The sequence below is a fragment of the Pavona decussata genome, unplaced genomic scaffold (assembly GCF_977016875.1).
Source record: "Pavona decussata unplaced genomic scaffold, jaPavDecu1.1 SCAFFOLD_260, whole genome shotgun sequence".
In the NCBI taxonomy this organism is placed as follows: Eukaryota; Metazoa; Cnidaria; class Anthozoa; order Scleractinia; family Agariciidae; genus Pavona; species Pavona decussata.
In genome coordinates, this window is record NW_028145663.1 from 2,158,673 (window position 1) to 2,185,703 (window position 27,031).

The 27,031-nt window shown below is 37.1% G+C and overlaps 1 protein-coding gene and 1 long non-coding RNA gene across 3 annotated transcripts; one reads left to right on the forward strand and one right to left on the reverse strand.

Annotated features, from left to right (window-relative positions):
* On the forward strand, window positions 1–25,666 carry LOC146456267 (stimulated by retinoic acid gene 6 protein-like). 2 transcript variants are annotated; one of them, XM_085093314.1, is made up of 19 exons: window positions 1–368; window positions 2,777–2,840; window positions 3,142–3,233; window positions 5,122–5,291; window positions 6,885–7,005; window positions 7,460–7,511; window positions 9,065–9,193; window positions 10,457–10,530; window positions 10,989–11,050; window positions 13,478–13,539; window positions 16,134–16,248; window positions 17,022–17,097; window positions 17,642–17,723; window positions 19,951–19,999; window positions 20,287–20,407; window positions 21,475–21,576; window positions 22,995–23,158; window positions 23,586–23,749; window positions 24,281–25,666. In XM_085093314.1, the coding sequence occupies exons 1-19, from the start codon at window positions 109–111 to the stop codon at window positions 24,530–24,532; spliced, it is 2,211 nt and encodes a 736-aa protein (XP_084949440.1). In that variant the 5' UTR covers window positions 1–108; the 3' UTR covers window positions 24,533–25,666. The 2 variants fall into 2 exon arrangements, 1 of the variants encoding a protein (XP_084949440.1); XR_014858839.1 differs by lacking the exon at window positions 24,281–25,666 and having other exon boundaries at window positions 23,068–23,158; window positions 23,586–23,725.
* Window positions 7,783–9,069, reverse strand: LOC146456268 (uncharacterized). The gene is made up of 2 exons (XR_014858840.1): window positions 8,057–9,069; window positions 7,783–8,021 (listed from the first exon to the last, which is right to left on the reverse strand). It is a non-coding gene; the product is annotated as an uncharacterized LOC146456268 (long non-coding RNA).
* Window positions 25,667–27,031: the final 1,365 nt, after the last annotated feature.

The window sequence follows — 27,031 nt, forward strand, 5'->3', positions numbered from 1 at the left end:
CTTCAAGGATTAACATAATCCAGGCTTGTTAATCTTGTTAACGCGGAAAAGGCGCAAAAATTGAATACAGTTAGACGGACAAGTATAGGGATCGGCGAAAACAGCAATATGTCCGGTATTCCAGCTGACGTTATCGGTGAAATAATTCTCAAAATGTTCATCAAGTATCCCCAGCTCTTCACCAGCAACTACACTCTGGCGGACATATTTACATTTGTCCGCCTGAACACAACTATTTTATCCATCATCGTGAACGCTACAGGAGTGGAGGGGCAAAAGATAGAGGAGGCTATCGACTTGTATTTGACGGTAGCGCAATATTTGCAACCGACAAGTACTACAACGCCACCAACGAACGCGACGAACAGGTAAGTTCCTAATTAAGTCTTAAAATTAACTGTCAAACAGCGGGTCATAAGGTTCCGCTGAAAAGTTGCCAGTGGCGTCCGAATTTCTAGCGACCCAGCGAGCAATCAACGATTTCTGTTCGTTCTCTTCGAAATTTTATACAGCTATCCGCGAGCAAAGTGGTATCTACGGCAGCTGCATAAACAAGCGACGGGGTTTCAATGTTTTGATGTCAATGCCAACGGTTCGGTGAAACGAAAACAAATCGAGTGAAAATAATGTATCGTTAATCTATCGCTACACTCTAGGTTTAATAACATTCTGAGCGCGAAGGGAATTGAATTGGAGAATTTTTCAAGTAACTGTTATTATTTTTTAAATGGCGTAGTGTTGCTTCGTGCTTCTTGAACAAAATCAATTAATGACGGTAACATACATAGTTGTTGTGTTTTATTTGAATATTTTTTCTTGCGTTAAAACTATGCGATACATAAGCTTATCAGTCAGGTTCTTCAAACTTTGCGTGATACCTTGCACGCACACTATCCGATATTACACTCTTTATTTTTTAAAGAAGAACGTCTAATTTTGATGTTGAGGCCGTAAATTTTTTTCTTTGGCAGTATAGACCTTATCACAGTTTTGAAAGCCATCTTGATGGGTAGGCAAACGCGTCTTGAAATAACAGTGTTTGTATGGAAATCCGATGTCAAAAAATTTTCATAAAACATCGCTTCTGAAAAATTAACGAATTGGAAACTTTTGGCACTAAGAAAAGGATCCAAGGAAAGATTACCTAAAAATATACTTTTTCACAATTTCTTAGCTGGATATCGTGCTTTCTTTTGAAACAAGAACAGTTGTTATCGTGCGTGACATCAGGAGGACGGCCGTGACAGAGCTGTTCCGTATCTTAAAATTGACTATTCGGGTGATTTTCAGCATTCTAAAAAAAATTAGTTTAAGGAGAAATATTTATCTAAACGTTCAAAAGTTCTCAAGAGAAAACCAAACCTATTTTCTGACAAAGTGAACTTCAGATGTTTTTTGCCGCTCAGAGGGAGACCAACATGGTGTCTCCATACTGAGCTCTATGAATTTGTGTGGAACATTTTGTCAAATAACTCGAGTACGAAATACCGCACAGATCTGAGACTTGTACATATTCCTTATTTACATGTCGTGACACTAGTGAAAATTGGCCATTTTATCCTTATTTATATACTGGTCATTTTTGAAACATTTGGTCAAAATAAAAAATCTTCTTAGCTAACTCTCAGCCTAGATAATGTTCCTAGTAGGTTCTTAAATTTTAGTTAATTGCAGTCTCAACGTTCATATGAAAAGGGTTCTTATAGAAAAGGAGTGTATCCAAACAGCTGCACAATAGACCGCTTCGTTTCCAGATGACTGGATTTCAATTTCCGATATTTATAAACATTTGTCGTGTCTTTGTTTTTCTTTGGTGAATTTATTCGTGAATGTTTGCCTAAAATTTGAATAAATTTCTTGCAGTTTTTTCTTTTTTTTTTAACAAAAGCGAGCAGTTCACGTTTTTTAAATGTAACGTTTAAAACATGCAATATAAATGAAAGGTTTTTGCAGCTGTTATCCAGTCTGAGCGTGAATTTATATTAAATTTGTCACTTTGACAACGCCTTTTTGTCCTTTGTTCCTGAGCCCTTGAGTGAAAATTAACAAAACAATATATCAATGAACAGCTGGTGCTGTTGTCGTAGCCGAACGCCGAACGTCACCTACAACAGTTTAGGGATGAGTAACGAGCGTCATTAGAGAATTAGAGAAACAGTCGCCGGGTAATTTGAGCGTCACGATAAACACTGACATTCAACTGGGTAATAGCGAAATTATAGGGATTTGGTGTATGGGGAGAAGAGGTTTTATATTTAAAGGGAAATTACGCGCATTGTTTATTTTTATTGTTATTTTTTTATTTTTATTTTTTGCTCATCCCATAAAGAGAGAGAAAATTTTGATGATTTGCAAAGCCATTTCGTCCCAAACATAGTGAAACGAAAGCTGAGACAGAATTATATGTAATATACTAGCCGGAGTTAATCTAAAAATCATAATCGATGCATTCAACGGTTAAAATAAGTTTAATAAAGAGAACTAATTTTAACAATAGGACTTTACCTGCCCGAAAAAGTGTGGTGTTAAGAACAGAAATTAACGACCAGGAAATGAACGCTTTGTTTCGTTACCGTTGCTGAAATCAAGAGTTTAATCGAAGTTAGCATGACTTGAATTAACTAAATTGCTGTACAGTGGGTACATAGAAACATTCCTTGGAGCACCGCTAGTACACTGAGCTGGTTAAACATAGCCTGTCGTTAGCTGGCCTACTGCCCGTGTGGGGTTTGTATATTCAGATAACTTTACAGTTGTTTTTTTTTTTTGTCACTAGTACCCCACTCTGCGTACCAGAATATAGCCAGGGTCTTTTGACGTCCTACTCGGTGGTCCCTGCGGTAAGACAAGTAAACTATCCACTACTAATAATACATAGTTTGAAGGAAAATTTGTAAATATTATATTATGGGAAAGGTTTTCGAAATATTTTAAAGGATTGCTAACATTAACAGTGACACGATAGGCTAAGAACTAAACCCAAGTACTATAAGGTTGGCGATGCAAAAAGTAAATCAGAATTCTTGGCGGTAAACATGTGCATCTAACCAGTCAGCAAGAAAAAACAAACAAACAAAAAACACCAACTACGCTTCCATTTTCTGTTTTTGATGAATTTTGTATCATGTTTACCTTTTATAGCTATTTATCATTCTCCTGCTGTCATATTTAAATCGACGGAGTAGGACAGTAACGATGTGTGGCCAAACAATCACTCGGCCAGGATTGTGCATGTAAGTGAGACTGGTTAAGTTTTGTTTTAATCATTCATTAATTAGAACTATTCGTATTAACCCTAATGGACCTAGATAGAATCTTCTGAAGTTAAGAGTATAAAGACTAACAAAATATTGAAACAAGTTGTTATTCGGTATTCTTGGTGAATTTATACTTGAGTAGGATAATCCTCTTGGATTCGGCCACTTGCGCCCTGAGCCAGCGACTTCGACTACCATTTCAGTTCGCCCTGGATAATTAGTGTATAAAAGCATAGTTAATAAAGGGCAATGGTTAATTTGAAGCCCCACATTCTTCCTTTGTTTTAGGTTTTTGTTGGCTTTTTTGCCCTTGAAGGAGCACAAAGATGACAACGCTCAATAGCACTCCAATTAAGTTGAAAAAAACTGACCCATAGAAACATACCCTCAGTTTATTCAGTCTAAATTTGCGACCAAAAAACAAAAGGTTGTGCACTGCCAGGGAGCTTTCAACCTAAATTGCAGCACCGTTGTTTTTGCTTTTGATTTTTGCCCACTTTCATAACCAGTCTCCTCTACTAACTATGATAAAAGTACACGAAGTAATCGCCCAGATGAATCACTTGCTTAGTGCATGGATAACACGTCACGACGAATAACTTGCCTGTTAATAACTTGGTATTAGTAGGCACCGTCCTTTAGAAATCCGAGTTTCTAGAACCATCCCGAGATCCTCAGTGCGTATGTGCAGTAGCAAAGGAGGCAACGAAAACCCCAAAAATGTTTGCCTGTCAGCAGAAACAAAGAAATAATTGTCAAGTTTGTTATAAATTATCACCCCAGTGCAATAAAACTGTCGATTAGTGCCTGTTGCCAGAGACAGAGTAGGCCGGCATGGATTGAACTGACTTGAAAAATGTTAGGCTAATGTTTTTCAAGTTCTTGCATTTTTGTTTCCAAAATGCGCTACAACAGACCACGAACAGATTCCTCTCAAGAATTTAGTTGATCGCTTTCCTCTCGTCATTCTAGAATCATTTGGTAAATGATTGAAAGACTTATTTCATCATTTTTAACAAAAAGATACCAAAACCCCATGATACTTCCCCTTTAACTTCCACATGGACGATAATAATGCGTCGGGACGGTTGATCCGTCACTCAGAGTACAAGACAAGTTACTGAACCTTTAAAATTTTGAAAGCAACATATGTAACCTTAAGGCCCTATGCGCCATCTTGGCGCCAGGGAACAAGTGAAGTGAACATATGTAACTAGCACCCAGCGTGAAGAAACTTTTTCAACAACATGACAACTCATGATTGGTGGTATAACAAACCTGGACCGGAGGCTGGAGACGTAATTACTCCCCATACCCAACTGTAAATCCTTTTTCTGTGTGACTGTATTATAATAATTAACGCTATGGGACTGGTACAGTTATCATCCGGCTAGCCTAAATTTCAGCCTTCTCCTTTAAAGCGGTTGAAATCCAGCCTAATTTATGGCTGGTCAAACCCCTTCCACAAGTAACCTACCGCTTGTTGTCCTTTCTTAAATGTTAAGATCTCAAATCACTAGACGATGCGTGGTACTCGGACAAACACATACTGTAAAATCGTTTCACAACAGTTAGTTCTCAAAATAGAATCATTTCCTCGTGCACTGCCTCATTCCTCAAAAGGTTTTTTTTTGCGAACCTCATATGATTGTGAAATTCACCTAAAATGTGGTTTAACTTCCATAGACAAACACAATTAAATCACGCGTGAAAGTGCGTCGATCTTTCCGCGTTTTGTTTCTGCGTATGAGGTGAAGGGTTATTCATGGCCAACATCGCTTTTGTCTTTGTTTCCATACGTTGTCTTTATTCATGTGGCTTTACATTCATGAAGTGTCGATATGTCCTTCTCTTTTTTTTTTAGCCCTGTTAACCTGGTGGACAGTTATGAAAACAGGTTTGCCTTTGCCTGTGCGTTCGGCGCTACAACATCCAAGTGTTTGAGTATCCTGTTTGTTGGAACCTTTGACGAAATCTTTACTCCCGAGTTCAACGAATGGATTCAAAAACCTGAGGTTCCTAGCTTTACTGCAAGTAAGAAAAATGACTCTTGAAGTTGAATTTTCCATGTTTAAAGCAAATTTAATGGTCACTTTCGGCCCCCTTAGCAGCAGTTGCCATTGTTTATTTATTTATTTATTTTCTTGCCACGCCACAAATATAATGAAAACAGCAAAAACAAAAAAAAAAACAAAAAAAAACAAAAAAAACAAAAATAGAAATACATTTAACAATGGCGAGGAGACCTAAAGGAAACTATGAAGCTTATATTAATTAGGTCTCCTCAGTTACTGTTTTACAAGATAAAATCAAAAAAGAAGATAAGAACACGGCGACGAATACAATCACAATTTCATACAATTACAATGTCAAACGCAAGGATACAATATGAAAAGAAAAGCTACAAAAGTTAATACTTAAACAAAATTGTATGGAAACTACTAATACAGTCGAACCTCCACTAACGGCAACCTCTCCACAACGGCCACCTCTCTACAACGGCCACCTTTTTTTGTCCCAGCGGACAGTCCATACATTAGCTCTTGTTTAAACCTCTCTACAACGGCAACGGCCACTAAAGTGTGTCCCCAACTGCCAAAATAACCTCTCGACAACGGCCAGTACAGTACTTTTTTGTAAAAACCTTTTTTTTTTATAAACTGTTTCAGTAATCGACATTTGTCTTTGGAACATTACGTTTCTGTATACGTATTTTGATCGTGTTCCGTTTTCATGTTGCAGTAAGCATAAATTGTTTACAATAAATATAGCGAATCTTGCGAACCTTGCTCGTTTCGTCTTGTTAACATTTTGATTCAAAACATCATTTACGTTTTATTGTGTAGTTTATATATATATTATTTAAGATGAACTTGGCACAATAAACATGTACTTCCCGAAAAAAAAGTGTCATATTACACCCCTACCTCCCCATAACGGCCACCTCTCCACAACGGCCACTTTCTTCTGTCCCCAAGGTGGCCGTTGTGGAGAGGTTCAACTGTAGTTATTACAGAAAAACGCCTTAAGTGCTCTCTTAAAGGAGACAGAGGAGGACGAGTTGACGATTTCGGTACACAAGGAGTTGTAAAATTTAGGTCCTTGGTAAAAAACGGAAAATTGTTTGATGTTAGTTCGACAAAGAGGCAAACGATACAAATGAGAGTTTCTTGTATGATACGATACATGAATAAACTACATGAATAAATAAATGAATAAACTTAATTGAAAAAGGTGTATGTCATGAAATTTCAAAATACCAAGGTTTCTAAAGATTGGATCAGTATGTGCATAGAAATGGGTTTTCGCTATCGTTCTCACCACTCGTTTCTGAAGAATTTCAAGACGAATAAGGTTAGATTTGTAAGTAGAGGCCCAAACTAAGTTCTTGAACTATTTCTCACATATAATCAAAACAATAAATAAATAAATAAATAAATAAATAAATGAATAAATAAATGAATAAATAAGCAGACTGTCGTCTACGAACAAACCGTTGTTTTAATGTCAAGCATTGGTTTCAGTTATATTAACCACGATGAATATTAATACGTTGTAGAGGGTTTTTTTTGTTTTTGTTTTTTTTTTTTTTTTAACAAAAAGATCTTTCTTATTTTTTCCCCCAAGTAATTTGGAAGATAATCGCTATGTTAATCATTGGAGTCGCCTATTATCCTCTCTTTGCCTGCATGGCAACTGACTACAAGATGACTGGCTTCATTATCGGCCTGTTGTACTCCGGAATTTGGTAAGTGTCTTTATCTAGTGGTTACTTAATAGTTTCTAATGACGACTTTAGTCTCCTCCTTTCTACCCATAAACTAATCCAATAATGCTAACAGCCTTGAACTGGTATCTCAAGTCAAGTTAAATGTTCTTTTGATTTATTTAGCAGTTTTGGAAGGCCTTTTCTCTGACCTTATAAATCTTTTGGAATAGCCGTCCACAAGACCCTATTCCAAATTGCCAGCCTCCTCAAAAGAGCTGACATTTCGATTCAAACCAAAGGAATTCCCTCCATCATGAGGATTTTTTTTTTAATTGGGGAAAGAATGGTTTTCCAATCCGATCATTCCGAAGTTTTAGGGTAATTACATTAATCAGTTAATTAATCATCAATCAAATGCAATTTCTCGCTATAACACGTTTTTTCTCTCTCTCTCTCTCTTGTATCCTGTTTATTTATTTGTTTATTTTTACAGGATCATTTTCTCAGCCTCTTTTTTCTGGCAGTGCCCATCATACAAAACGGCGGTAAGAAGAACACTCTTATTTAGCTATAGCAGCTCGTTAAGTCGTCCATTAAAATAGCGATATCCGTATCGTGTTGCTGATTTTCAAGAAATAGGAAGCACCGTGTAAGTTTTTGAATATTTATACCGCCTTATTATCCTTCGATTTACAATGTATCTTATGTTGACGCACACTCACCCAGACTGACATACACAACTGTTGCTCTCTTACCACTTGTTTCATTGATACGCAACCCTCGAATAAGAACTCCGGCGAGCATTTGGCGATTCGCTTCCGTCAATCATGCGCTCCTTATGTGGTGTTACAGGAATGCCGCTCTTATTTTCAAAAAATTTGGCGGCCACTGTGTAGCCTGTTCGGTCGACATGGTTGCTTCTTATTTTTCAAGTTTACGTTGGCGAGTGGTGTATTTGTTCGTGCAAGGGTTGAGCATCGATTGATGGAAGCCACACTGACTATCTTTCCTCTTGCGTACTGAACTGAGCCATCCCTGTATTTCATCCTCGTACACTCCTGGATATTGCTCAATTACTCTCCTTATAAACAATACGTCATGTGCTGCAAATGATAAAAGGCGATCAATGTCATCTACTGCATGCTCGTTTATTTATGCCGATTTATGCGATTCTTTTTTCACCTACCGTCCATTTGTCTTCCTTTTCCCGTCCTGGCTGGGTAATCAACTGTGGAGGTATTTCTGTATTTTTTCCGAATTTTCTTCTCAAATGTCAACCCCTTTTTTAGAAGTCTTGCTATAGCGATCGCGCTCAACCCCTGCACGAGCTAAAACAGCAGTCGCCAACGTAAACTTGAAGAATAAGAAGCAACCATGTCGGACGAATCCAGGCTACACAGTGGCCACCATCATTTTGAAAACAAGAGCGGCATTCCCATAACACCATATAAGGAGCGCATGACTGACGGAAGCGAATCGCCAAATGCTCGCCGGAGTTTTTATTCGAGGGTCGCGTATCAATGAAATCGCTGGTAAGTCATATCCATAATTGATTTTAGTTTTACAATGCATTACAGTAAACAAAAACAATACTTACATTATTTACAGTACAACATTAAAACTACTTAACAATAGGTGGGTACATAACATTACTTACATTTCATTACAGTATTTGCATTGCTTACGGTATAATACAATACAATCGTGCGCTACTATCTTACGATACAATCATAACCATAAATGTTAAGCCTCCCATTGAGTGACCCGGTTGACAGGGGCGTTCCATTGAGTTATTAAGAGAGCATGCGTAAACTGCCAGAGAGAGCAGCACGAGTGGAACTCAGTGTGCTTGTAAATTAAAAGCCGAATGTCGGCGTCTGCACGAGGACTGAATTCTGCGAAACGTAGGAGCTGATTTTGTCCATTCAGGAGTGGTTTCTGTTTTGAAACCGATCCGAAGGGTTATCCTTTAACCAATTGGTATGGCCTTGGACGAAATCGCACTTCCCAAGTCCACACTTTTTCTGGTTCGCAATGACTTTTAACATACTTCGATTTTCCCTTGTAAGCTGTTTAAAGTTTAATTTTATCATTTCAGGTATTTCCCGGTGACTTACTAGCTGCTGAGATGCCTGTGTACCTCTGTCTAGCTTTCTTATTTTTTAAGTATCTATGGTTACTGGTAACAACAATTTACACGCGGTATCGTCCAAATGCTCACCCAAAGGTCAGTCGAACCGAGCTTGTTATCTTGGAAATTTACAAAAACTTTACGACATAGGTTATTATAGGAAATTAACGCGAATTTTTAAAATTTGCGTCGATTTAATTCACCTTAATTTTTGTTAACGTTTACTTCTGCGTCATTAATTGACTGGCGCATTAATTTCCCCGACCTTAATCTCTATAATTTTCGCCCCAAATTCTCGACACAGTCCAGAAAAAAGTATTGTTTTATCACAGTGGAAATCCGCCGGTGTCATGGACACTGGGAAGAACATTCGAAGTGGCCAGATTCCTATGCTTAACTCCCACGTTTAGGGACAATTCCACAAACTTTGTTGCATTTCGGATTTTTACACTAAGAGTTAAATTGAATTTATTCCTGTTGTCTGAACAAATTTTATTTCTTTGTGTAAGTCGCGTTAATATCCCTCATACTGAATTTTTACCACCTTTAATTTCCCGTTAATTACCATTATTGGGAAGTAATTTTTCCTTCAATTTGCGTTAATTTAAGTCGCATTAATTTCGAATACCTTAATTAAGACAAGCGTCGATTTCCTATTGTAAGGTACGCGTGTGCAATTTTTAATTATTATTGGCAAAGCATTAAAGTCGTATACTAGGGGAAAGGTGGAAAAAATAATAATAATTATCATCATCATCATCATCATCATCATAATCATCTTTATTATTATTATTATTATTATTATTACTATTATTATTACTATTATTATTATTATTATTATTATTATTATTATTATTATTATTATTATTATTATTATTGTTATTATAATGCTAATGTTGAATATTGGAAATTCAACCTGGTGAGAGTCGCACGAGTCAGGTTTTAATGCGTGAATAAATTTACCGATTTTCACTGAAGGTAAAAGATAAATGCGGATTTCAGTTATTATGCAAAGAGATATAGAAACACTTCAAGCGGGTAAAGTTAAAATGCACACACTTCCTCGCAATTCAAAGCTTATATAGTCAAAAGCGCACTTCAGGCTGCGCCACAAATGTGAAAATAAAAACAAAACTGTGGGGCTCTTTGTCATCTTGTTTTATCGAAAGCCGATAAGTTCGTTAATAATTATTGGAAATTCTGCAAAACACAATGCTAGACTAATAATGTCTCGAAGCTATGTCCTTTTAATTACCAGTTAGCTATATCACCATGAAATATAGAGCGCCGGGTTAGAAGATTTAGGTCCACGGTCTGAAAATAAGTATCGTTGATGTACTGTGTTATCTTTCACTGAAGGATGAAGAAAACGAGTGGATGACGTTTTATAAATACAGATATGTGATGAAGCTTCTGGAGCCCATACCAAAAGAGTATGTATACTTGCTTAACAATTTCCATAGATGTCCTAATATATGTTTAATTTTGAACAATCAAATTTTATTTTCGAAGCTTTCTTCGTGTGATTTCAAACACTGCGCTTCATTTTTGTTTTCATCTCTTGGTTTTTGGAAATTGAATGAACCACACTCGTGTTTGATAAACATGTATTACACAACAGTGTTTAAAGAGAAACATCAGTTTGCTGTTTCGGCCCAAGAAAAATCGCACAGTCTACCCCATTTCCATTTAGTACCAGCTCATCCAAAAGGAACTCAACAGTTGAAGTACTGCGTGTGTTTTCGTCCTGAGCTAGGTAGATATAGTTATGACCTGTAACTCGTATTCACCAAGATTTTTGTTGAAGGACGATATATAGGATCAACATTTTTCTTTTTTAAAAATATTCTTTTTAGCCTTGTTTATGTTCTTTTTGTTTTTTTCTCCTCAGGAAGAGAGAGCCGGTTTCTTGCAGAGAAAAGATTAAAGGGAAACTATACAAATGGAAACCAGGTTTTCAAATATTTTGTTTCTTCTTGCTGATAGTAAAGATGAGATACAGCAATGACTTGTGGATAACAACACGAAGCATTGCAAGGATAATGATGATGATGATGATGATGATGATGATGATGATGATGATGATGATCATACTGATGGTAGTGATAATAATGATGATGACTGTGGCTATGAAGACGCTAATAGGGGCCTTACGCAACCACGACGGCAACGCCTTAAAAACCGTCACGTAGAAACACATATAAAAGGCCATTTCCGAGTTGCTTTGAACTTCATTATGAAAGCAAGGCTTCGTGCAAAGTTTCTGTCATGAAAATTAGTTTCCATTCACATGCAAACAGAACTTATTTTCACATAAAAGGTTTTGCACCTAGCCTCGACTTCCTAATGAGGTTCAAAGGAACCTGGAAATGGCTTATTGTATTGTTATTTCACATAATCCCATGTACTTTGTCATTATTCCAATCCCTTTAACCTCTATGTAACCCCGCGGGTGTTTCAAGAAACATGATAAAGTATCAACGACATTGACTGGTTCAGATAGAGAAGGAACATTTGCCATCGCGTGTCAGTGTTCATCTTGCAATTTTAATTTTTGGTCATAATAGTTTATGTTGTAGTAACTGTTTTGGAAAGGACGCCAAAGAAATGTGGAGAAAAATTTACTATGTGCTGAGCCAACGTTTGTTTGCTCATAAAATCTTTTCCTTTTTGAGTTCTCGTGGCTGTCATCTTCGTGCACGTGTTTGCGTAAAATCCGTAATTCCGGAACTTAAGTAGTGACGACGGCAACACCAAAAGAAACGGTACTTGAAAATATGACTTTTTATTTCTTTATTTTTATTTAATTCATATGTGCTATTTCGTGATTATTTCGTTCAGCTCGTACAGAAACGGCGGACTACCCATGGCCAGAAACCAAATTGGTAGGCAGGCGCGTAGCTAAGGTTTCGATAGGGGGGTTCGTTGAGCCCCAAATCTTGCCGAGCGCCGGAGGCGCTCTTACTAGGGGTTTCCGGGGACATGCTCTCCAGGAAATTTTTGAAAATCTAGGTTTCCGGAAACCTCATTTCCTGCATTTTGAGACCCATTTTAGGCAAATCACAACTTTCTTTTACAGCAGCTTTTTAAGCTATGTACATCGTTTCGACGGCATAATTGTTTCAACTTAAGCAAGAAAGTTCAATATACATTTCGCGCCCTGTCAAGTTCTGATAGCTATTCGATCTGCTGATAGTCATACTCCAAGCTGGTAAACTGCATCATTCTCGGGTGTAGGCCTTCGAAGAAATTGACTTTCTCGTCAAGATTGACAGGCATATCAAAAAACGTGTATCGTTGACTTACCGCCTTTGTGGTGGGAATTCTCAGGCAAACTTGTACGTAATTGCGCGTGGAATTCAACAAGGCTTGAACTATTAAGTTTGAAGAGAATCCCCTTTCAGAACAATGCCGCATTCAGAGAGCAAAACGTACCGCAAAGCATGCTTTTCTATGGCTTTTTCGGGCGGATGCGGTTTTACCGCAAAAATGAAACGTCATTAAAATTTTGAATCTCCAAGGGTTCTTGACAATTTTTATTTTTTACTGAGGATAAGACATAAGGCCTGAAGAACGGGTTTATATCTCTATTTGTCTTTGGTTGATGTATTTCGACCACAGGAACAAAATTAAACGTTTTTCTTCCGCCATTATTGATCTTCAAAGGGGGTTCGTTCGAACCCCTCTTACCCCCACCCCCCCCCCCCTCCTACGCGCCTGGTAGGTGTGGCGTTCAAGTTAAGAAAGAGAATGAAAACATCACCGTCGTGTGTTTACGTTCTCCACAAAACCTAGAATTTGGTTGTTTCATGTTGTTGTTTTCCAGAAGACGGCAAAGAAATGTGCCAAAATTTTAAAAATGCACGTGCACAGCAATTGGTTTTCCTCATTAAGCCTATTCCTAAATTGAGTCGCCACGGCCTCCAAGAAAAGCAGAATTTATTTATTTATTTATTTATTTATTTATTTATTATTATTATTATTATTATTATTATTATTTATTATTTTAATGCGTCAAACTTTTCTTAGCAAATTTTCTGTGAGTTGGATATTTTAAAATTAGAACTTTTAACTTGTAATAGCTTGGAATATGTTAATAAAGATTATTATTATTAATATTATTATTATAATTATTATTATTATTATTATTATTATTATCATTATTATTATCATTATTATTATTATTATTATTATTATTATTATTATTATTATTATTATTATTTACTCTTATAATTGTATTTAGGTAGATAGAAAGTTAGTTGATAATGATAATTATATAGCTGATGGAATTACCGCGTCTGAATAAGGTTATCGTATCGTGTTGTTTTGCGGAGTTGTCGTTGTAACCGTGTTTTCTTTCTTTTTTTTTTTTTTTCATAGAATTCAAGTATTCAACTCGTGTTGTTTGTACTTACTTTATCAGCTTTATTGGAATTTATCAGGTACGTCGACAATTCAATATACTGTTTCAGTTCAATATTCTCAGTCGTGTGATATCGTCGAGGTCTTACGGTTCGATCAAACAGCCACCGTCTTGCTTTGTTGTGTGGTAGTAGAAGTGGGGTTGCCCCTCCTCTCTCATGCTATACATACACTTTACAACAGCTCCCTTAGTAATATGGGGCCGATCAATGAAAACGTACAATCTCAAGGATGACATGGAGAAAGAGGGGATCAGCAAATATTTGGTAGAATTTGTTGATTAAAGGAAAATCACTGATTATGAAGCAGCCCTCTCTACTCGTACAAAGCAAGCACGTGTTGGTTTAGTAACTTTTCACGCGCGAATCTTTCTATCGGGGGAAGGGAGCGCCGACTTTCTAGAGGGTTATGTAGGCGTACAGCACATATCGACACTGCAAAGGAATCGAGAAATTGTCATTTTAACCCTATCTAGATCGGGGAGGGGGGTGGGGGCGGCTTCTATCTCAAACCTCAAAAACATTTTAATATTAAAGCAATCGGCGGGGCATGAAACTTCAGAAATTTATCTGAAAAAAAAATGATGTGTTCGGGTTTTGTTGTTGTTGTTTTTCTTATTGACTTTGGTGTCATCATGGTAACCAATTTTTGACAGGCAGTTTCTTAGAAAATTGAAAACCCTTTTTTTAAATGAAGAAAAATTCCTTTTCTTATTGTAAATTTTACGCTTTTAGCTCATATTAGTGTTCCTTTATAAGGTTTGTTGATTCTTCGTTCAATTTCGGCATCTTCTTAGCTTGACATAACCGTGCCGTATGATCTGATTACTTCCCGTTGCGAAACTCAAAGGAAACATCATTGGACGTACTATCTATCCTCCAGGTGTCATTGTCATATTATTTATACTTGTGAAGTTGTGGAGGGGAGGGGGGGGGGATGGGTTGTCGAACTCCCTCCCCCTCCCGTCCCAGAAGACAGAAAAACGAGAAAAAACAACGAGAACAGCAACAACGACAACAACAACAAAGAAAAGAAAAGAAAAGCCCGGTCTAGATATGGTTAATGTTAGGACGTAGTTGCTACTTTGCTATTGCTATATGCTAGTTTGAGGACATTTTGGGGGAGGTAACAATTTATTGTGTGTTTATTCTCGCTCAAAAAGCGAAGGGAAACTCGAAATTGTACGCAATTATAGTTGAAAAACAACAACAACAACAACAAATGAGTAACTGAGTGATAAGTTTTTGCTTTTTGATAATTTTATCTATTTGTAGCAGCAACAAGAGCAGCGATAGTTACCAGTTGTCTAAGAATGATGGATCGATTTTCGTTGGGTGCACAATATATCCGCGCTTACTTTGAACATTCATAATATCTTTCATATAAAGTAAACACATCTTAACTGTGTGACTTTTGCGAAAATTTAGCTGGGAATTATCAAGAGACTGAGGTAAGAGAGCGAATCCCCCATACATGCCCCTCTTCCGATGAAAATGTTTTTCAATCTATTTTTGTTTGCGTTGCTATTTTAATGTCGACATCTTATTGGTCAGTTAGAGCGACGTCATTTAATTTAAAACTCAATGGCGGATTATAATTTCCCTAAATAGCATGGCGCGAAGGAAAAAAAAGATTGAAAATAATTATCATGGGGCACAGGGATTCGCTCTCTTACCTCATAGTCTCTTGGAATTATATGGTGGAATGATTGATTACTCACGTGAATAGATGTTTCAATGGCAACAATATTGTTACATTTTTTTCCAAACATGGATTTTTTCCCTTTTTTATTTAAAATTTGCAAGTTTATTCACCTATTGTAAGTTTTGTATTTTTTTTTCACCATTTTGACATCATTTGATTCTGTGCTTTGAAGATATCGAGAATTCCAATATGGTAGATGATCAAGATGACGTCTTTAAAGAAAAATGACGCAATTCACATGTGATTTGACGTCATAGAACATTTAGGAAACAGTTTTAAGACATACTGTAAACCCTGTAAGTCTTACGTCCGTAGCCTTAATCAGGTGAAGGCAAAGAGCCCATCCTAAATAGGCCTTATTGTGAAAAGGATGGAGGACGCTAGTTAAGTTTTTCTTTCAACGAAATAAACTAGAACTTTATTTTGGCTAAATCTTCATAAAAAAAATCTATAATAATGAAATGTAATAATATTCTTACTATTGAAGAAAGTGAGGGGGATAGACTTGCTTTTTTGGTCAAGGGGTGGCCGGCTATTCGAGAGCTTGTGCTTATAAAGAGCTCGGGCGGCGGACGCTTATTCGACGAAATGCCAACACGTTTGAGCAGGTCGTTCAACATTGTTAAAATTGAAAGCGTAAAAAAAGTTGAAAGCTTGTTGTAAATTTAAATTGGTTTAAACTTTCATTCAACATCTATACAACATTTCTTTTGTTTTCGAAAATGATGTGAAGCCGTTGAATACACCGTTCAACATTTGTTCAACGTTTGCCGAGCATCCGTCCAACTATTGTTGGTCAAATGTTGAAGCCGTTTAAACCGGCCTTAACCTGTTTCTCTCAAAGACTTGTTTTCTACCGCTATCGAGACTCAGTACTCAAAAGATCTCTTGTCATTCGCATCTTTTCCAGATCCTTCTCCTGTTTTTTATCCTTGGAGGTTTTCTTCTAAGGCTCCGTGATCTCATTGAAGAAAACCCTTTTTTTGAAGTAGCTGACGGCAGGCAGTGGTTACTCATCGGAGCACGTATGTAAAAAGCTGATGGCTCTTCTTTTTTATTTATTTATTTATTTATTTTTCTTTAAACGAGAGTCGTGATCAACCTAATTAAAGCGAAAAGATGAGACGTGTGTTTCCAATCACTATACTGAGTTAACACTCTACTAACTCATTAGATTAACACAAACAAGCATCTTTTGCTGAATGGTCAAATGCAAGACACACGCTACACCTGTCGTGGGAACGAGGGCCTGGCGTGTCGGTATTTAACGTGCTTAATCGCCGTGTGTTCATTTCAATCCACCGTGGCAAAGTGATAAGGTTGTTAGAGCAATTTGATTACTAGAATAATGTAAAATAATCTACTGTATTTTGGGCTGTCTCCCGAGCCAGAGTGCTTGACAAAATTTCAGATCGAATTGGAATTTGGAATTTGGAAATGTTGGTTTTTGAGGAGAGGGGAAAACCGGAGTTCCCGGAGGAAAAACCTCTCGGAGCAAAGACGAGAAACAACAACAAACTCGCCCGGGAACCGAACCTGGGCCACAATTGGGAAACGAGTGCTCTCACCACTACGCCATCCCTATACTCCCCCACTTTTTACAAGCCAACAATTGCATAATTATTTTCTGTAAACATGGCTACAACGCTTTCAAAAGTTCATGCATCATGGAAAATCAGAAGCCATAGCTCGCCCTCGTGATTTCAAGATGACAGCGTTCTTACCCCTTCCCCTGCAGTTCTCCCTTGAGATTCGTCATGCACTGTGTTTGCTTTGTTATTTGTCAACATGATTGCAGTGTCCATGTTTGTGGCTGTTGGAATCTCTGCAATTTATAGTGCAGTGCTGGTGGCAAACATGCTATCTTGGTACAGGTAAGGTGGGATTTTATAATGCATGTAGCAAATATCAGTTTGTTCGTTACTAGATGAAGACCACGCCATATTTATTTTCTTTGCCATTAGGATATCCTGGATTTACGTGCTTTATTCCCGAATCTTGTACTACTACTACTACTACTACTACCACTACCACTACCACTACCACTACCACTACCACTACCGCTACCACTACCACTACCACTACCACTACCAATAATAATAATAATAATAATAATAATAATAATAATAATAATAATAATAATAATAATAATAATAATAATAATAAATAGCCAGCCTACCAGGCTTCCTGCTGGCGTCATAACTATGGCACGACCCTACGTTGTGGTGCACTTCCACTATTTCTACCAGCACTTACAGTCGTCGTAAGATTTTATGTGCCATAATACAGGGGATAATTATTTAATCAGTCGATCATGATCATGTTGATTTTCATAAATATAAGCTCTATTCTAGCTTCTAGTACGTAGTTTGTGGAGTAATTGTCAATCATAGTATTTGGTATGTTATTTATCTACAGGGGTCATTTGCTACGTCTTCAGCGAGGTGAAAAGGGATTTTTACCAATTGAAATCTTCAATCGTAACCCTTCTTCTATCACGGTAAGGCATGTTGACCGGTTGAATATAAACTGGATTTAAAAAATCCTATAAAAAAAGGTGTTTTTTTTTTTGCATAACGAACATATAAGAAGCTCACCGCTTTGCCTGTTTGTCAACCTATAAGAACTGGATGTGAACTCGTTTGGTGTGTTCAGAAGCTACATTTACAGTCGAACCAGGTCAAGCGTACCCCCCTAGACTCTATTAATGAATCGATTATTTGAAAATTGAACCCATTAGTCGTTTCAAAGAATGCATTCATTTATTCATTGTTAGCGCGGATCGATGTTCAAATTAAAATTCGTATAACATAGATTCGCGCTAACAGTAAAAGCAATAGCCTGTAAAATTCAAACGACAGTACATAATTGAAACAGCTCGTTCGTTAAAACTGTTCCTGCGTGTTGTTGACACATTCATATAATTCGTTATGCAAATTTGGTCATGGCAAGAGCACAAAGTCAAGCGCTTGCAAATGAGTCGGGCTGAAAAATTCCAATTTATCTTTCATGTATAGCTAGCATTACCCACCTTGTAGCATGAAAAAGTTTGGTATGTATTATTATTTCACCAGACTGTCCATTATACCCCGACGAATAGCGCAACACATGTGCTGCCATTGTCGAAGGTCAACTGAAATGAACATCTTTCACTGAGAGTTCGCATACTTTTCGCCAAATTAATTTGCATATACCTCAAAAAGAGAACCGTTTATTATGATAAAACGCTTCCAGTCCTTTTTCATTTTTGTTTTTGAATAACTAACGGAAAAAACGCTAGTGTACAAACGTAAAATGTCCATTTAGTGATCATCAGTGAGTTTAAACTTACGTGACAGGACCACCGTGCCCGGTTTAAAATGGCGAATTTTTTTTCTGACAGTACGCGTTGACTGCTGTAAATCAAGAGAAATCTGCTTTTTGGAAAATCCATTGCTATATAAGTCAAGAATTGCCGCTCTGAATATATTAAGAGGGGTTTTTCCCGCGGGCTTTCTGGTTTTCTGGTTTCATGTATTGTTCGTATAATCCAATCAGAAATCTAATTTTGATTTGAATACTTGAAACGACTAACGGGTTCAATTTTCAAATAATAGATTCATTAATAGAATCTAGGGGGGTACGCTTGACCTGGTTCGACTGTAAGGAGGGTGCCTCCTTAAATGCATCTTTTTTTTTTTTTGTTCATATATATGTTTATTTATTTTATTTGCCTTCACACCTATTACATAAATCATAGATTCATTATTATTATCATTATTAACATTAATTAAATAAAGTTTCAATTATTTAAATGAAAACCCATAATTGCCTTAACATTGAAGGGAAAAAAAAGAAACAAATATTGTTACTCTTAGCATTACATTGTGCTTAGTTACTTAAAATGTTTTCCCCGAACATTTTTCATTTTGTCGAGAAAAAATTCGTGCTATTGGATTTTTCATGAATATATTTTTCAGTTTTATGTTTAATTGAAAGAATTGCTTTGGAATGGCTAAAAGTCGGCTTAGTATTTCTATTTCTACATGACCACAAATATGATTTCCCTAAAATTATTATATAACTGAACAGATCTATCTCCTCTTTTAGAACTCCCACAATAATATCCTGATAGGAAAGCGAGAAGCACCTGCAGTTACTAAGCTTAATTAGAATTTTCTCCATAACCTCGTTCCAAAAGGATTTTGAAAAAACTGCAATAAGAAAAAAATGTGGGATAGTTTGCTTCTGGGCATACATTCCGCGCATCTCGGGAAACGACGGTCCAAGAAACTGTTGTTAGTTCTTCTGAGCGGTGACTAGTAATTGAGAGTTACATTTGCGCGAAAAAGAAGATGTAAGAAGATCTATTGGAATCCAAAACGGAAATCGGTTGTAACCTCACACTTTTCAGAGATAATTTTAGCTTCAGTTTGGGAAAAAAATCCATATATTGTTCAGTATGTATTTGAAAACTTTTAAGATTTGGTTTTGCTCACTTATCTTTTGTTACGCCCAATTTTATTTGGATTTCAATATCCACTGGAATGATCTACTTTACACTCATAAGCATAAACTGCGCAAAATACTTCTGTATTAGGATGCACCGCCCTTAAGCAACTGATTAGAAGCAAGAAATTCTTTCGACGTGTTGACACCGACTTTGGTCCTAGCGGTAATTATAATTTTAACCGTCGCGTTTGAATGTTTTTACTTTTATCGTTTTTTAATTCGATTGTATTTTTTAGGTTGCAACATTGAAATACTCAGGTTTCCAGGTGGCCTATCTGTGTTGGGGTAAGTGTTTCCTTTTCGTTTTCTAAGAGGAATCCTGATGGTGTGTATTGAGATGCTCTCGTGCATCGAAATACATCTCAGAAACCCTAAACATTTGGCAAGAGTGTTTATTGCCTTAAGAGTATAGGTATATGTATTTTTGCCCTTAGCTAGTGGTTCGACGATAACCGTTAGTGTGTTGGGCTTCCACCGGTATTCGTGTCTAGTCTAATGTAACTAATGTCAAACTCACAATTCAACAATATGAATCGAAATGCTTAGTACATTAAAATTACTTTTTCTCAAAGGTTCCATTGTCGCCGTTGTCACGTTGACCGTGGTGGGGTTCGTGATCGGCCAACAGCTGATTCTGCCAGCAGTGAATGGAAGTCTTGACTCCTTTGTTTGGTTAAAGCTCCAAGATCTATGGTATGTCTTTGCGGACATCAGCATACTACTAGTAATAGTCAAAGATTAGGGAGTGTGTTCAATGATCTTGATTCCAGGCTCTCTCTCCTTTGCCAAGTTGGTGATGATGTCATTTGCCCCTGCAAAATCTGCGGGGGATGCCAGATACGCGTCCCTAGATCCATTCATTGATTGTCCCATACAATCTCGACTCCAAAAGCGATTAGGAGTGCGTTCTTTCTACGTCTAACGCAACTTGGACTTCATACTGTCCAATTTGGAAATAATTGTAGGAGAAAATTTCCAACACTAGACAAGCATATAGTAATAGAGTAACTTTCAACTGAGTGGACAGTCGCTAAACCAATCACAGCAGACGCAAACGGGGCAATGAACGAATCAGTTTTCTAAGCAAATGCATTTTACTTGCACCAAGCGAGGGAAAACGCGTGAGAACAAGTCACGATTGGTTCAGTTTAATTTGGTTCTCCAATCTCACTGGTCAGTGAAAAAGTGGCACAATTTTTTCTCCAACAATCACAGAGCGTATTAAAGCCAGAGCAAAAAAAAAAAAAAATGGAATGAAAGTTACTTTGAACACTCAATTGAATAGTGTTCTCTTATTTCTTAGTTATATTGTGCCAGCAGTATGAAAATATGAAAATCAGTAAAATGGACTAAAACTTGAAAGAAACTAAAACATGTTTATTTTTAATCACTTTGGTTCACTAAATTGCAAACTGAATAGCCATTTTTGATATTACAAGATTAGCACTGTTACTCAGTAAAGAAACTGCTGGCCTCTTACATGCAAGTTGAATGATGCGTAGAGTCACAGACCGAATTTCAGCTCACCACTTTTCCTCTAAGGTATGACATATTCTTTGCGCATTTTTCACCGGAATTAGGGGCCACATACTGTACACTATAAATTAGACTTTCTTGAAAAGTGTCGACTTCCATACAATACGTTCTTTTCTGGGCTTCTGAGGCCGGCAGATAGGTCAGTCGAGCTGAAAATATCATCCTGTGTTCTCTTTGGATATTAACAGTTTAAAATTTACAGTATACACTGGGTTTTGTTTCAGGCCCGCTGTGGTAATTTCCCTAGTTTTCTATTGGATACAGTTATTGTTGGCCAAGTACGCATTTTTGATAGACAGGGGAACGACAATGGCCCTGGATAACAGGTACGGCAAAGTCACGAGGACAATTTTAGGTTTGTGAAATTCTCGTCACCAGAGCTCAGCGGATTTTTGTATGCTCTTTCAACCTCTCTCAACCACTGACCCGCAAAAAACGTGGGCACTGGGTACGAATTGTGAACATTTACGTTTCACCCTCTGCCCTGTCGAAGATGATGATAGTTAAATCTTCCTGGCCTATTATTTATACATTTTGGAATGACTTGTAAAAGTATTTTCTCGCGCTCTCATTGGCTAATTTTGTTATTTTTATTAGAAGAATTGTAATTGCAATACAATTGCAATTGTATTTAGCGTTTTTTTTTTAAATTATTATCATTATTCCTTTAATACTGTAAATTTACTTCCAAACCGACATATTCATGAAATCTATAATACCAAGAATAACAGGAATAATAAACGATGAGACAGTACATTTCGGGATGGACATTAAATCCTCTGAAGAGGATATATAATTTTAACTATGAAAAGGAAGAAAATGACTATTTCTAATTGTATGATAAGAATAAAACGGTGTGGTTCCACAGGAGAATCTCTCCGGATTTTTTTTTATCTCCCAGCTAACCGATAGAAACGTTAATTCCACTACGTCTCGCTGGAAGAAACTTCTAATTTGAACCCACTTGACAATTAGTGCAAACAACAGGGTTATAAATTATTTAGTTTATGGCATACGCGAACTACAGAAATAACCAAGAGATCACGACTTTCAGGCCGTTTTTCGGGTTTGCCGTTTACCACTTTGCCAGACGTCCTGTCTATTTATTTTGGAGTTTTGGATCGCACTGCTGCAATTAAATTCAAGTAACCGCTGTCTTATTTCACACTCCCTATAAAATAACTAGTTCTCTGCCCGCTTCTATAGAAATGTAAACACAACCGTTTTTTTCAAACGTTTTCTCTTTCTATTTAATGTTTGTATATATGCGCGCGGAAAACAAGTGAATGAATAAATTATTTCGCGTCGCTTCAGAATTTGACTTGTAGAGATAAAGCCTGAAAAAGGGTGCTGATAGGGATTTTATGGGCCACGTCTGAAAGCAGGTCTTGAAAATTACGTACCCCTCCTCCTGGAAATTATGGCATGATTTACGATACGACTGTTTAAAGTTATATCTACAAAAACATGATTAGTAACTCTAAAGAATTGTCAATGGTGCTTGGGAAATTTTGGACAAATGTGTGGAAGTAGTAATTGACATTCTTTGTAATATAAATATAACACGGCATGATCGTTTGGGGGATTACAATTTTCTTCTGTTGTCAAACTAAAGCATTTGGAAAGAAATTCTTCATCTTCGCATGCCCATTACCGGTTGCTGTAAGTCGTAATTGTTTAATTTTATTTAGCCCTTTTTTTTTGTAACCTTATATATAACAAAACGGGTGTCTTCCCTCAACAGACGGCTCTTCCATGTTTGCACTTACTTCCTGTTTTTCTTCAACATCTTCCTGGGTTTTATCTCCTGCCTCAAGCGTGTTATCATCGGTGCTGTTCTTGGCGTGATGTTCCTTGGAAGGACGCAGAAAAGCGTCTTATCACGTGACTTTGAGCTCAGCGATCCAGGTTTGACCAACAATTATTGTTTCGAAAATCCACGGAGAAATAAAAAACTAACTAAAAAGTTTGTTCTCAGGTGAAACTGTAAGTAAACAAGTAAACCTCTGCAATCGATCAGAGCTTTTGCAAAGGTGACAAGAGTACGCACGGGCTAACATTGACACAAAACATAAAGGACCTCTGCAAAATACCACCGTGTTTTCACTTAGATTGACACGTATGTTGTACCAGAAATTACTTTCCGAGCTGTGACTGCATTGATTGATTGATTGATTGATTGATTGATTGATTGATTGATTGATTGATTGATTGATTCGGACATGTAAACAACTTATCCTGTTGCTAGCGGCTTCATAACTCAGTCTCGCATTATCCAAACTACGTCTATCATTTTCATTTTCAAGGTACAGCGAAAGTTTCAATTTCTTGTCAGGTTTTAACGCATACGTAGGTTATCTACTTCTGGAGCATACCCACTCCAACCCAGTTCTGGTGACATTCTGCCGGGTACTCATCAAGACGATGATTGACAGAGAAGATGATCGTACACACGAAGAGTCCATCCTTGCAGGAAACCACGTTGTCGAGGGGTGTGCCAGTAAGTTACTCTCTGTATGGTGCATTTAGGTTAATATGTGCTTCATCTTTTAAGATTTATGAATACCTCCCTTTTCATCATCATTTCACGCATCATCACTATCAGTGCCCTCATCATCGTCACTATCTCTGACGTACTCATCAACGATACCTTCGTCATTACTGTCGGCATTATCAGTAAAATGATATCACCAACCCAATCTTGTTGTCATGGAAACATCTGGTCACATGATCAGTGTCATTATAAAGCCGAATTAGGAAAAGTTACAAATTAACGTTTGAAGGTTAAAACAAGCACCGGTGCTTTGTGCGCTTTTTCCGACTCCCTATTACTAAAGAGGGTCTTCAACTGGATCGCCTTTTATTGCATAAGTTGTAATCGTCTTCTCTGTAGTATACCATTTCTATTGGTAAGCATCTGCTTCCGTTTTTGACTATCAGCACATCCTGCTGTATTTTACTCTGACCATGGCTCTTTGCTCAAATTGAATTCTTGGGAATTATCAACAAAAATCTTTTTTGCTTTCTGTAAACAATCAAGTCAGCATCGAGCTCAATACCAGAACTGTACGGCATCGTAATTCGAGACGAATTCGTAACCGATGGCTGCTGCTTCTTACACTGCACAACAATCCGTCTCTTCAAGAGCACCGGCGACCAGAGATGTTCATCGAGAAATCGCCATTTGCAGCTTTTGGAGTCATGATACAGAAAGGCGTGGATCAGTTAAACCAAACCCTGGAAAACGAACGAGAAGATAATGGCTACGACATAAAGCTGTGATTGGAACTCACTAGTTCTTTAGAGCTTGTCACAGACAGCTGGAAGGTTGCTACACAACAACAACAACAACAACAACAACAAGTGAAGCTTATTTACCTCAGTTTGCGTGAAGTAGTTACAAGAAGACTTCACAGGTCTGCGCTGAGTTGGTGGGATGACATAAGCGATATCCCAGTAACAGCAGTCTCTTATTAAAGAAGACCACAGAAATAGGTGGAGAAATAGAGAACTAGATTGTGCCCAAACATACGAACGATTAAGTTAGAATCCTGCATTTAGGGTTTCTACAATTGGAAACAATAAAAGCAAAGCGAAACCAAGCAACAGCAAACAAAGAGACAAAGGCAAATGCTAGCAAAAGGGCTAAACTACAGGAAAGCCTGGATTTTTATATGGCCGGGAAGATCCCAGAGGATAAAAGTTACGTTATTTCTCAAGTGATGAATACATTACAATGGTGATATAAGTACTGTGCCAAATTACAATCTTATTATCGTTTTATATTATAATCGCCGTTTGTAAGGCGTCTTATAAACGCCGTTTATGAGGCGTCTTAAAATCGCCGCTTATAAGGAGTCTTATAATCGCCGCTTGTAAGGCGTCTTAAATCGCCGTTTATAAGGCGTCTTAAAATCGCCGTTTATAAGGCGTCTTATAAACACCGTTTATAAGGTCTTATAATTGCCGTTCATAAGGAGTCTTACAATCGCCGTTTATAAGGCGTCTTAACATCGCCGTTTATAAGGCATCTTACAATCGCTGTTTATAAGGTCTGTTACAAGGACTCTTACAATCGACGTTCATAAGGAATGTTGGAAGCTGCACATTACATAAGGGCTTTATTAAAGCATTTATTTATATAGGGTCGTTTGTTGACACTGAGTTATATAGGGTGCTTTGTTGTTATATTACTGGCCTTTTTTTATTTAAGGGTTTGTGCCAGCTACCGATAATGATCCAAAGCTTTTAGTGAATTACTGAAAACACATTCTCAAATTAGTATAATAAGGAAATGTATTGTTAATCAAGTACCAAAGTTTTTAGTGAATTATTGAAAACTCATTCCCAAATTAGTATAATAAGGAAATGTATTGTTAATCAAGTACCAAAGTTTTTAGTGAATTGTTGAAACACAATCACAAATTAGTATAGTAAGGAAATCTATTGTTAATGAAGTACTGAAAGTTTTTAGTGAATTATTTTAAATTTAATTGGGAAGTAGTCCCAAGGACAGCCCGACAGAGCAAATTTTTACATGTACCTTCCGTAACGTCTGAATCAGCGAAGTAGTCATTTTATTACAATGGTTGCGTTGTTTTTAATTATTTATTAAAGTAGTTTTTTATATAGTGTAGTTTTTAATTGTATTAGTGCATGTTTGAGAATTGATTGTTATCAACTTTTAGAGTATTCTATGTAATGGTACTTTTATCAGTCAGGGTCCCCATTGATGACAGTATTAGGTTTATAAATGCTGAAGGGATCACCCTGACTAAGATAAATAACAGTATTTATTCTGTTCTGTAGCTTGATACCAATCCTATAAACTTGTTTCAAGTCCGAAACTGAGCAGCTCACAACTATAACTGGAGGATCTTACTTCTCTTATTTAGTTTGTAGTATTGTGGATAAACAATGCAATGAAATTGGAATTGCTGGTGGAAAATAATCTGTACTTCAAGCTTGCACCATTTTGCACGTCAGTAGCCGGCATTGTGTTCAAACTCATGAAAGTCAAACCAATTTCTATTTTAAAGAAGCAGGCTGGTTGGACATGAGCAAGTTCTTGTTATTTTTGTTTCATTATTCTTACTATTTCTGTTAATACAATTATTTATCCTTCATACGATAAAATTTGTTCTTGCATTAGGCCCGGGTCAAATTGAGCGAATTTAGTTCATGATAAGTTCGACGTTTTACTCAGTTGAGTTCATCCGACTCAATTTGGATCGACCGAACCGTTCTATCCGTCAGATTGACTGATAGAACGCGTGAAGCTTGTTCGTTTTTCATGAATGGCTGTAAATGAATTTATTTTATCTCGCTGAAATCCCGCCGACCAAAACATTTGTTTTTGCTGCTGTAGATTGGGTTCGACGAATTGTGTTCGACGTTTGACCCAACGGTCGAGCTTTGTCCCTTTGGGTCGACCCAAATTACAGTTTAGTTCGTCTCATGTGAAGTTCGACGTTTGACCTGGGCCTTGACTAAAAACGTTGCTTGGCAAGTTTCGCATGGTGACTGAAAATAGAAGAAAGTTTTTCTTTACAAGTTTTCGTTTGTGTCCGCACTAAAAGCATCCCAATTTATCACACAAGTGAGGTTTCAAGGAAATTCAGTTACCGTCGACACTATAAGTGTTACGTTTGAAAACTTGGATTTCGATGCGCTTCGGCCTTACATCCTCACCAAAACGATGAAAAAAATTATGATCGGTCATTTCCTTCAAAAACGAATCTCCAGAGTGAAGACATTTGAAAATGGAGCCCTGCTGGATCG

Excerpts from the sequence above, each read along its gene's own strand:
- LOC146456267 (XM_085093314.1), top strand. The coding sequence starts at position 109 with ATGTCCGGTATTCCAGCTGACGTTATCGGTGAAATAATTCTCAAAATG. Across the intron at positions 9,194-10,456 it reads GTCCAAATGCTCACCCAAAG|GATGAAGAAAACGAGTGGAT; the intron begins GTCAGTCGAACC and ends CTTTCACTGAAG. Across the intron at positions 16,249-17,021 it reads GTGGTTACTCATCGGAGCAC|TGTCCATGTTTGTGGCTGTT; the intron begins GTATGTAAAAAG and ends ACATGATTGCAG.